Source organism: Erythrolamprus reginae, chromosome 5 (genome assembly GCF_031021105.1).
Source record: "Erythrolamprus reginae isolate rEryReg1 chromosome 5, rEryReg1.hap1, whole genome shotgun sequence".
Lineage (NCBI taxonomy): Eukaryota > Metazoa > Chordata > Lepidosauria > Squamata > Dipsadidae > Erythrolamprus > Erythrolamprus reginae.
This window is the reverse complement of record NC_091954.1, coordinates 56,233,577-56,246,535: the sequence shown is the minus strand read 5'-3', so window position 1 is coordinate 56,246,535 and position 12,959 is coordinate 56,233,577. Positions and strand designations below refer to the sequence as shown.

The 12,959-nt window shown below is 36.1% G+C and overlaps 1 protein-coding gene across 10 annotated transcripts in view; it reads right to left on the bottom strand.

Annotated features, from left to right (window-relative positions):
- Window positions 1-12,959, bottom strand: part of ABLIM1 (actin binding LIM protein 1) — a 236,356-nt gene that overhangs the window by 52,315 nt on the left and 171,082 nt on the right. For all 10 annotated transcript variants that reach the window (XM_070752656.1, XM_070752659.1, XM_070752651.1 and 7 more), the window contains exons 7-8: window positions 9,613-9,700; window positions 7,324-7,382 (exon numbers count right to left, since the gene is read on the bottom strand). In XM_070752656.1, coding sequence (XP_070608757.1) covers window positions 7,324-7,382; window positions 9,613-9,700 — 147 coding nt within the window. The remainder of the gene's footprint in view (window positions 1-7,323; window positions 7,383-9,612; window positions 9,701-12,959) is intronic.

Sequence of the window (12,959 nt, the reverse complement as noted above, 5' to 3'; positions counted from 1 at the left end):
GGGACTGCTGATCTATGGAAAGGCTCAAGGCAGAATACGAGGGTTTCCTTTCACCTTCATGTCCACCTCACCCCTCAACCCCATCATTTTTTGTGCCACTGAGTCAGTAATAACTTCTAGCTACTGCTTGGACAATTTTCTTTGTAATACTCTAGCCATAGTTTGCCACTACCTCTCTTTCTAGGGCTAAGACAGAGTGACTGACTCAGAATCACCTAATTGAATTAATATTTTTAGAATGTCTAAAATTCACAGTCTCCTGGCTTCTACCTTGGCGATTAACTATTACATTACACTGTCCTCCTCTTTTCATCTTTATAATAAAAAACAGGGAAAATCTGTCTGGTTCAAAGATATTAATTCCATGGTGAAATGAGAACATGCATCTGGGTTTCCCAAGTTTTAATCCAACATCTAAATTAGTATACCACACTGACACAACATTTTTGTTAATTGTTGCATTTAAAAGTTGGCATATTTATATACAGTATTACTCCAAGGATGTCACTGCCTTTGTTAATAGAAAGCAAAACTGGTTCACATCTCAATAATCAGCACTTCTGTTTTACTCTGACACTGATTTTGCCATGCACATATTGTAATTTACACAGATAATCTTAAAAAAATCAAAACAAAACACCACTGGACCCATCCACATCCTTACGTGAGGGTGATGTGATGCTGTCCATCTCTGAACTGCAGATGTTCAAAGTCATGCTATGAAGAATTATATAGGGCAAGTTCCCTTTATCAATAATAATTCTTTGAACATCAAACCAACTGGATGCACTATTAATAGATACAAGGACATTGATCCAGCAGAGTTTACAGTACCTGCCTTAACGTTTTGATGGTGTTCAGTATACAAGATGGTGAAAACAGCTGGAGAAGAAGGAATAGCTTGGTTTGTGTTTGCAATCATACTGCATTCATATAGAATTACCATGTAACAGGCCCAAAGAACACTTCTTAAATATAGAAGAGTGTGACTCATACATGCATAAGTATATGCTTAGAATACAGTTACTTTTTAGATATAGATATATATTATTTTACAGCAGGTTTATATCAGCTTTATATGATACAAAGAATACAATGGGAGATACCAAAAATATTTCTGAGGCAGTTTGAAGGGATTTTAATTATGAGAAGGATGTAGGAAATTTGCCCTCTTGATCATCTCTAATCTATTAATTTTAACATTAAAAAACCATTAGGGCCTACCAACTCTGGAATAACGTCTGGGAGCCACAAAAAGAAAATTAGCACGGTCACTTTGGGTTTTTTAGAGAGAAAACAATTTGATGGCATCTTTTTAAAACAAGTCAGTTGCCAATTGTCTGAATTTTGATCATGTGATTATGGGGATGCTGCAATGATCATAAATGGGGGAAACAACAATAAATCATTTTAAAATGCCTCTGTACCTCACTAAATCGAGGACTATCTATACAGCAGTCTGCATATTCTTGCATCCTCTACCAAATAACCTCTGTGCAAAGTAGAAAATGCTGACTTGCTGTAGGATAGAGTTAAAAAACATTCTCATGCCCAAAATTGTAATTTAAGAAAAAATATCTATGAAGATTACACAGAACCAAAGACAGAACCAATGAAGTGAAATATCTTACTAATATCTTCCTAAGAGGAATCACATTGTGACAAAATTGGCAGAAAAATATTTATTTATTTATTTATTTATTTATTTATTTGTTTGTTTGTTTGTTTGTTTACTTACTTACTTACTTACTTACTTACTTACTTACTTACTTACTTACTTATTGGATTTGTATGCTGCCCCTCTCTGAGGACTCGGGGCAGCTCACAACATGTCGAAAAACAATATACAGTATACATAACTAAAAAATCCAATTAATATAACTAAAACTTTAAAAAACACTAATAGAGTTAAAATCACCCATTACCATTCACACATCAAAACATACTACATTTGTCGAAATAAGTTAATAAAAACTTCTTCTAAATCAATTGCTACACCTAAAAAGCCAGACCCATAAGAAAAATATATACAGGGGGCTAGGGTCTAATGACCCCAAGCCATTAGACCTTATTTATTAGATAAATAAAAATAGATCAATAGATCAATAGATAATGATTTTTTAAAATTTATCTAAAAAAGCAATTAAAGCCTCTATAGCTATATTTAAGAAGAGGAGGGACCTGAGACCAGGTGTTGTTTCAACTTGTCACTGAATGCTAACTATAATTTTAATATTATATATAATAAAGCTATTGTATTATGCACAACCTGAGTATGATTAATTAATTATTCTCAGAGTAAAACTGCGCAAGGGTAACATTCAAAAACCATAATAAAAAAGTGACAAACTGTAGCAAAGGCATGAAAATCTATATTTTAAAACTTGGTTTATGTATATAAATGCTTCATGAATAAAAAATTACACATTTCATTTACCGGTTCTACTGCTGCAATCACACTTGAACTTTCCTTTGAATTTTACTCTTTAAAAATATATAAAATCCAAGAAGGAACTTTTGACATTCTGTTTAATTTGATTCTTATTGTATTACTTAGCTTTTAAAACTTACACCCCTATTAATTTAAGGAATTATGAAATGAATACTTATATAACTAGTCCTCAACCTATGACCATAATTGAACCCAACATTTATGTTGCTGAGTGAGACAGTGATTAGCGGAGTTTTGCCTATTTTACAATCTTTCTTGCCACAGTTGTTCTTAAGTGAATCACTGCAGTTGTTAAGTTAGTAACACTGTTGTTGTAAATCTGGGATCCCCATGGCCTTTCCTTGTCATAAAGACACAAAAAGTGATCACATGACCCTGGGACACAATAACCATCATAAATATCAGTAAGTTGCCAAGTATCTGAATTGTGATCATGTGACCATTGGTTACGCTGCAACAATCAGTGTGAAAAACAGTCATGAGTCACTTTTCTCAGTGCTGTTGTAACTTTGAACAGTAAACAAATTGTTGTAAGTCCGTGACTACCTATATAAAAAAATAACATTTTGTCCTGAAATTTATGGTTGAAATCTTCAAAGAGACCCCTCTAAGTAATGAAAGCTACCGATCAAATCAAACACTACCACTTGACGAACTCCATATTACTTGAGGTTTCCAGATCCATTAGCAAACCCAAGCTTTTCAACTTTTCAAGTTCCTTTTATAAGGCATTAAACATTGAGAACCTTTGTCAAAGAAGATTACAAACTTTGGCTAAAATTACTATCAAGAAACTGTAGGTATTCATTCTCAAGAAGTAGTAGCTTGCATCTATTTATCACAGAACAGCAAACTGACACTTTAAAGATATCTCTTAGTAAATATTTGTTCTCTACTACATGTAAAACTTTTCTGAGAGAATATTTTAAAACAGGTAACAATTTTAAATACAGCCAAATATTTAAACAGCAACTAAATAAAATGGGCATGCAATCTGTATATATTACCCATGCTATCATGCTTACACAAAAATACAAACAGATATACAGAACTGTTTAATTTGTGCACAAAATCTACAGCACTTGAATAAAACACTGTCAAGTAGTTGGACCTAAATACATTCTTACTTACTGTTACTAAAATGGGGAGTATGTAAACTGAGTCAACCTTGAAAACTGGGAGTTTAAACTGTGGAAAATCAGTGCCTAAATAAGTATGTAAATAAATAAATATAGAACACATGAATGGAACTTTGATATTTAAGCCTGTTTCAACACTAACTGGACTCATTGAGAATGAAAATAAGAATGGCTCTATTGATTTCAAACCCTTTCTTGTAGACAAGAAAGACAGTAAAATAGAAGGGAAATATTAAATATTATCTGAGGTGGGCTGCACTAATTACTTATAAAATCTTGGTATAAATCAGGGACTGAATAATGTCATTTCGGCCCAACAATGATCTGATTTATTTTTCTTTTAAAGTGATATGTTCCAGAATTCAAATAACTTTTAACATTATAATGACTTACATGCAAAATAAATTGATTTCCATTGATACTTTAGAAACATAGAAACATAGAAGACTGACAGCAGAAAAAGACCCCATGGTCCATCTAGTCTGCCCTTTTACTATTTCCTGTATTTTATCTTACAATGGATATATGTTTATCCCAGGCATGTTTAAATTCGGTTACTGTGGATTTACCAACCACGTCTGCTGGAAGTTTGTTCCAAGGATCTACTACTCTTTCAGTAAAATAATACTTTCTCATGTTGCCTTTGATCTTTCCCCCAACTAACTTCAGATTGTGTCCCCTTGTTCTTGTGTTCACTTTCCTGTTAAAAACACTTCCCTCCTGAACCCTATTTAACCCTTTAACATATTTAAATGTTTCGATCATGTCCCCCCTTTTCCTTCTGTCTTCCAGACTATACAGATTGAGTTCATTAAGTCTTTCCTGATACGTTTTATACTTCAGACCGTATCAGGAAAGACTTAATGAACTCTGTCTCCTTGACATCCAACAACTAACATATAAGTATCATAATGTTTCTTTAGCATCCTCATTCCCTTTCTTGCAGTCAAGTATACCAAGTAGTGACATTTACGTGAAAATTAAAAATCAAGTGTGCATTATGTGGTTTAAAAAGTGAAAATAAGGGTAGTGAAAGAAGTGGCATCTGAAAACTTGTGTGCAGAAAAACAACTGCAAACCTCTGAAGAGTAAGGCCTGCGAAGAACCAAACTCTTTGGATAAAAGAAATCAGATGAGGAATGCTGTTATAAAACAGAAACAACAACAAAAAGTGAAAAAAGAGAACGGTTTCCTAAACATATACATTAAAGTTCCTCCCTTTTCATAAAAATTATCTCCTTATATTTAATACATGACAGCAGTTAGAGAAACAGTCAATCCCCACCAAAAATTGATTATGGGCCATGTTAGAAAGCAATAAACATTCCCCACATTTTTATACCTGATTATTTTATTTCCTGCTTTTTCTGGCATCTGTAACCTACTGTGGAAATCTCCCAAGAGGAATGGATCTTAAATAATCATTGTTTTTATGGACTCCGCCTAAAATCTAACCCAGCAGGAACTCTTGATAATAAGAAGTATGCCGCCAAGATCTGTTATATACTGTAAAATATACTGAAGACTGCTGAAGTAATTCTGGTGGTATGTATTTTGATCATCAGGGGAAATACAACAAGAATAGTTTTGCTTCTCTGTAGCAGTATAAAATTTTTGGAACTACTGTTTCTCAAGAAATAGAGTTTATACTTTAGATGCAAAACTTATTTTATGTTGAACCAGACAAGCACTTGGTCATGTGGGAGAGAAAGGAAAGAATAGCTGCAGTTTGCTTGGAAATGGGGAATTTTGCTAAATGGTTTTGAAAGGTCAATAACACTTAGCTTAATAATTATTACCACACTAATAACAGATAAACAATCTGGCCAACAGTATGTTTGGATCTTAAACTTAAAGATGAAGTACTCTTACAACAAATGTGTTGTTTATTAAGCATTTATATCTGGTCCACATACCAAAACCCAGACAGTTAACAACTATTTAAAAAGAAGCATACTTCTGACTTTACTTCAATAGCTCAATCATTGGGGCTACTTAAGTTAGCCTTACATATTTTAATGAGATCCAAGAGAGATACTTAAAGAATACTGTAGATCTGTATGAAGGAATCAACCCAGACTCAAAGGTATACACACCCACAAAATGAAGCCAAATGAAGATAATAACGCAAAACTTAGGGCGATATATTTGTGTGGAACACAAGCAACTACTGACAACATACTATTTAATAATACTGTATACATAATGGTTTGTCCATACAAGTAACAAGGAAAAGAATTTTCCCGATACCGGTTTTCTTTATGTTCCTTTCCTCAAAAAATCCCATTCTTCCAGTGTACAGTAGTAAAATATCTTTTGGGAAAATATGGGAAATAAAGTTTACTCCTTCCTTTAACCAGTGGGAACTTTTTCTTCTGGATATCATTCATTTCAGGAATAGAACAAAAAATCCAGATCCAGATACAGTATTATCAATAACAGTCAGAGGTGGGTTCCTCCCAATTCTATCGAATCAGTAGCAAACCACTGATGATGTCATGGTGACATCACAGAACCAGCTCTATTGGTGCCTTTCTGTGGTCACCACCCTCTTTTGGTTTTTGAATTTTGGGGGGGGGGGATTTTCCCCTGATTTTTTTCTTCTGCAGATGCGCAGAATCTGAGTTTCCAGTACTGTGCATACATCATCATCTTGTTTTTGGCTTTTTTGTTTTTTAATTTTTGGCACTTGGCATGTGCATGCACGCCCACGAGGCATGGCCACAGGGCGCGGGACAAAGCAAACCAGCAGCAAGGTAAGTTAGAACTCACCCCTGGTATGAATCGAATATATTACCTTGAAATTTTAAAATGATAGAGGTTAATTGATGTATTTATGACATGTGTAAACTGCTGAACTTTATGACAGTGTAAGGGTGTAGAAAGGGAGAAATGTCAAAATGACATATGGAATTAAAGCAATAATGAAATGCACAACAGTTTTGTCCAAGGTCTTGTTTGGGACATTGAAATACTACCTATGTTCCTAGAAAGGCAATAAAAATTTGTAAAAATATCATGCAATGTTACATGAATGTTTTTCAGAAACTCAGAATGTTTTTATTTTTTTATATATTTTTCATAGAATCTGACCAATATCCTGTTGTTCCACCCACATATGGAAGAGTATTCTATAAGTTTTGAGTATGCAAGTCTATAAATATATTGGATTATATTGTCAGTTTATAGCATAGTTCTGAATTCAAATGATTCATTATTCCTTTTTGTTTAATGGAATTCAGATGAAAAAATACATAAATTGCCAGATTTTATACACTGCTCAAAAAAAATAATAAAGTGAACACTTAAACAACAGACTATAAGTCCAAATAAATCAAACTTCTGTGAAATAAAATTGTCCACTTAGTAAGCAACACTGATTGACAATCAATTTCACATGCTGTTGTGCATAGTCAACTTTGTACAGAACAAAGTATTCAATTAGAATATTTCATGCATTCAGATCTAGGATGTGTTATTTGACAGGATCACATCTTTAAGTCTGTAAAAAAGATTTGTAATGTCAGCATTCCAATTACAGTACTATCTAAATTAAAATCAGAGTCTGAGGCAAAGATTTCCTCAAAGTTACAAAGTGCCATCTAATTTCTAAAGGAATCACATAAAATCATTTTTTTAAATTTACCAAGCGCAAAAAAAAGATCAACAGTACAATTATAAAAAGGAGTTTTTCAAATTTACTGAATTCAGAAAATGCAAATTACTTCTTACCCTTAGCTTTTCATCTCCCTTTGTAGACAGTTTACAGTCAGGATGCCAAACTGTAGAACCTATTACGAAAAAGAACAAGATAAACCATATTACATTTCAATAGGGAGATTAATTCTTCCCACTTTCATTAACCGTAAAAACTTCTGCAGTAGCATCCTGACTTGAATCAGTCTCCTTTTTAAAGAAGACTTAAATTCAATTTTGTAATATTTTGTTTATGTACAATTAATCACATACTGCAGAATTCCCAGAAGCAAGTATGCAGCACACAGTGCAATGTCAATGGATTGGTTGCAATGCACTCCGCAGTCTGCATTGGTTGCCGATCAGTTTCCGGTCACAATTCAAAGTGTTGGTTATGACCTATAAAGCCCATCATGGCACCGGACCAGATTATCTCAGGGACCGCCTTCTGCTGCACGAATCCCAGCGACCAGTTAGATCCCACAGAGTGGATCTTCTCCGGGTCCCGTCAACTAAACAATGCTGCTTGGTGGGACCCAGGGGAAGAGCCTTCTCTGTGGCGGCCCCGGCCCTCTGGAACCAACTTCCCCCAGAGATTAGAATTGCCTCCACCCTCCTTGCCTTTCGTAAGCTACTTAAAACCCACCTCTGCCGTAAGGCATGGGGGAACTGAGATATTCTTTCCCACTAGGCCTTTACAATTTTATGCATGGTATGTCTGTATGTGTGTTTGGTTTTTTATATTAATGGGTTTTTAATCGTTTTTAGTATTGGATTATTTTGTATACTGTTTTATTATTGTTGTTAGCCGCCCCGAGTCTCCGGAGAGGGGCGGCATACAAATCCAATAAATAATAATAATAATAATAATAATAATAATAATAATAATAATAATGATGGATCCATATCTCAAACAGTTAAGTCTTTTGGCAGATTTATTGTTTCCCATGCCCTTGTTTCCACATTGATTCAGCTGGAAAAAATAACTGTCAAAGCCCCCTGCGTCAAAATTAATAGGTGTATTGCTTCTCCTTTACTTAGCTTCAGAAACATCAGACTAAATCAAACATTAGAGTTGAATAAACTTCTCCATAAACAAACGTCTTTTTAATCATATTGTCCTCTCACCTCCATGGATCTATTAGCAGACTAGATGTGCCTTTCCCAGAGCCTTTTTGGGCCACCCTAACTTGGCTCAGAAGATTGAAATGTTTCCCTGAGACAGATTTGGGAGATCCCAGCAGATCTCGGATGCAAGGCAATAGGACATGTGGGGAAAAAGGAAAATTAAGTTCTATGAGCAGAACTTAGATTTAGACTGGATTAAGGCAGAAGCCAAGATTCTTATTCAACAGGAAGATATGACAAAAATTTCCATGTTATTTGGCGCATAGACAAATCTAATGCAAGTATTCAATGAATACACTACTCAAACTGGAGTTTCTTCTTTAAACTTCCAGATCATATTGTTTTGCACTATTCTTTAAGAATTTTTTTTTAAAAAAACAACCAAACTCTGTCCTTTTTTGTTGCTGATAAATAATAGAAATATGTTAATAGTCACAAGAGCATTAGAAGAAACTTGCTTTCCTGCAGTAAATTCTGGTACAGCAGTACCTCTAGATACGAGTTTAATTCGTTCCAGAACGGAGCTCGTATGTCGATCAACTCGTATCTGGAACAAATGGCTTTAGACTTCCCCGCGGAGATAACCAGAAGCAAGGATTCTTGCGCCACCTAGTGGAAGTTCGGCTTGTATCCCGAATTTGAGCTCGGATCTGAAACAGAAATTTCGCTCCCACCGTGGCTCGTAACTTGGAATACTCGCATGTGGAGCAGCTCGTATCTAGAGGTACTACTGTACTTATTTTTGGTTTAAAAGAAAAAGAAAAAGAAAAAAGTTAATTTACTTGTGTTTAGATTCAGGAAATTCTATGTTGATGAATATTTTAACCCTTATTTATTATTTCCTAATAACACACCTGGAGAGGGATATAAACTGAAGCAAGGCAATATTTTTACATAGGTCAGAATCAGAAAAAAAATGATGAAAGAAAATCCATACTGAAAGCAAAACAGTTCTATTAATTCTGAACCTTAGTTCAGTCTTGAAACCCTGTTAATATGTTCCTGGAATGCTGGTACTGTGATAGAAAAAGTGAGCTTCCTAGATCCCTTAGAACCTGCTTTTTTAATGGATGGGACCTGGACAATAACAACTTTTTTCACTTGTACAGGATGAGAAGGAATTATGGAAGTTCTTAAGATAATCATATCTCAAAGGGCTTTATAGGTAATAGCCATATCAATACATAATTTCTATACCTTGCAGATACATTTCTTCTCCTTCTGTGAACATTTGGTTGCATCTGCTGCATCGTGCACAACTTGGATGGTAATGTTTGTCTCCTGCCTGCAGAAAATATAAGTGTGGAGAATCAAATGTGATCTACATGATCTTATACAGAAATGGCACAGTGCCAGGTAAGAGGCTACCCTATCTTAGCCTTTCATAAGTTATTATTTTTAATGAACTGCACTTTCTAAAGCCAACATACTACACATTTTGAAAAGGCAAGTCCCATCAGTTGAATGAAGTAGTGTCATGTATACAGATTTGTAATGTCATATTTCTTTTTTTCTGTGACTTTTCTTAAGTCCATGGTTTATTTACAGCATTTTAAAAAATCTCTCCCCTTTTATTTCCTCTGCTATTAATGAATATAATTAGCACACATTTTTCTTTGTAGATAAATTGACCTAGCGTTTTTATTCTATTTACTCTCACCACTCACTGACTGTTATTGCGTTTGATAGTGGCAAAAGAAGAGCAAGCTTTCGGAAGTGAAGAAGGCAGTTTTAAAATATCTATATATTGCAATTTAGGTTCTGTGTTTTTCTCATACAATTATTTTTGTATTTTCATTAGAACTTCGATTTAATTTGGTATTTTTCATTAATATATTTATCCCATGAATCAAAATATTGTGATTCTATTTTACTTCAGACAGAATGAAAATTGGCAAAGTTCCAACTAACATCAAAATTACATAAATGTAACATTGTTTCATACCACAGTACAAAAATAAAGATAAATTCATTATAATATGTAATATTATAATATGCTGGTTATGACCTATAAAGCCCTTCATGGCATGGGACCAGAATATCTCCGGGCCCGCCTTCTGCCGCACAAATCCCAGCAACCAGTTAGGTCCCACAGAGTTGGCCTTCTCTGGGTCCTGTCGACTAAACAATGTCATTTGGCGGGACCCAGGGGAAGAGCCTTCTCTGTGGCGGCCCCGACCCCCTGGAACCAACTCCCCACATAGATCAGAATTGCCCCCCCTCCTCGCCTTTCCTAAGCTCCTTAAAACCCACCTTTGTTGTCAGGCATGAGGGAACTGAGATATTCCCTTCCCCCTAGGCCTATACAATTTATGCATGGTATGCTTGTGTGTATGTTTGGTTTTTTAAATAAGGGTTTTTAAAAAATATTTTAAATATTAGATTTGTTACATGTTGTTTTATTATTGTTGTTAGCCGCCCCGAGTCTACGGAGAGGGGCGGCATACAAATCTAATAAATAAATAAATAAATAAATAAATAAATAAATAAATAAATAAATAAATAAATAAATAAATAAATAAATAAACAAACAAACAAATAAATAAAAAATTTTATTGGACTTATATGCCGCCCCTCTCCGTGGACTCGGAATCAATTAGAAAAAAAGGAATTGCAGGCTTAATTTTCATGATAAGATGTGACTATAAATTAAGCTAAGCCTTTGTTTCAAATTTATGCAAGATTTTTCTCCTTAACAGTGGTAACTGTTAAGAATTACATGCTACTTCTAAATGATATATGGTAAGCATTTATATGCTTTTTGAACAATTGTACATTTTAATCTTGGAAACGCTGTACAATACTGTGAGGGATGTTTGTTCCTTTGGCTGAGTAAGAGAACATAGTTTTCTAATACTTCTGACTTCATTCTGCACTTCTTTCCAAAAGAGCTGCCATTGGGATGTAGAAATACACATTATGAGACATCACAAGGGCTACTTGACTGCCAACGGATCTGGGGGAGAGGTTAATTACAAACGTATCTTTACTTTTGGCCAAATAATACATTTTTATAATATTACGATTGAACAGCTGGCCTTACTTCTTCTACTTTAATAATTCTATCCAACCATTTGGAAAATGGTTATTTTTACTGACACATGAAGCTACTATATTTCTATTTCTACTCTATTTGCAATTGCCTGTGCTCTGCTTCATTTTATACTCCAAACCTGGAGTTATTCTGATTATATTTAGGCTATCAATGGCATATAGCAAAAATTAAAACAAGTAGAATACAGTACTTGGCATGAGTTGTTTAATGAGAAAAACAACCAGGTAAAAGTGCCCACTGTTACCCTTATTATTTCTAACTTGTGTTGATGTTTGCATAGATAAGACTCATACAGACAAATAAATATTTGGGACAAAAATTTAAAGAGAGGAATTCAAGTGAATTCCTACATGAATAACTGGAAAAGATATCTTATTTATTTATTTATTTATTAGATTTGTATGCCGCCCCTCTCCGGAGACTCGGAGCGGCTCACAACAACAGAACAATACAAATCCAATAGTTAAAAACATATCATATGGCAACATCACTAGTATGGATAAAGGGCTGGATCAATCTAAACAATAGTCGAATTTTGTCTTTAGAAGGTCATGACCTACTAATTGGATGGCATTCTTTCTTATGGAGCAAAGACAAAATTCCTAAATACAGTAATACCTCATGATACGAACTTAATTGGTGCAAGGAGGAGGTACGTAAGACGAAAGGTTCGTAAGACGAAACATTGTTTCCCATAGGAAACAATGTAAAGTCAATTAATCCGTGCAACCAAAACCCCCCCGCAAAAAAAACGGCTTCCGACGACTGCTGGGAAGCCGCACGGCTGTTTTAAAAGGTGAAAGCCGGCCTGGGGGGCTTCCTAGCACCCCCCCCCCCCGAATCTGGGTTCGGGGTTCGGGGGGTGCTGGGAAGCCCCCCAGGCTGGCTGCGACCTTTTAAAAGAGCCGCGCCACTTCCCAGCTGTCTCCTGAAGCCGAACGCGGAAGTTCGGCTTTGCTGTTCGGCTTCAGGAGACAGATGGGAAGCAGTGCGGCTCTTTTAAAAGGTCGCAGCCGGCCTGGGGGGCTTCCCAGCACCCCCCCGAACCCGGGTTCAGGGTTCGGGGGGTGCTGGGAAGCCCCCCAGGCCGGCTGCGACCTTTTAAAACAGCCGCGCCACTTCCCAGCTGTCTCCTGAAGCCGAACGCGGAAGTTCGGCTTTGCCGTTCGGCTTCAGGAGACAGATGGGAAGCGGCGCGACTCTTTTAAAAGGTCGCAGCCGGCCAGGCAAAATTTTTCTGAACCCCGGGTTCGGTTTGGGAGGTTGCTGGGAAGCCCCCCAGGCCGGCTGCGACCTTTTAAAAGAGCCGCGCCGCTTCCCAGCTGTCTCCTGAAGCCGAACGCGGAAGTTCGGCTTTGCCGTTCGGCTTCAGGAGACAGATGGGAAGCGGCGCGGCTCTTTTAAAAGGTCGCAGCCGGCCTGGGAGGCTTCCCAGCACCCCCGAACCCGGGTTCAGGGTTCGGGGGTGCTGGGAAGCCCCCCAGGCCGG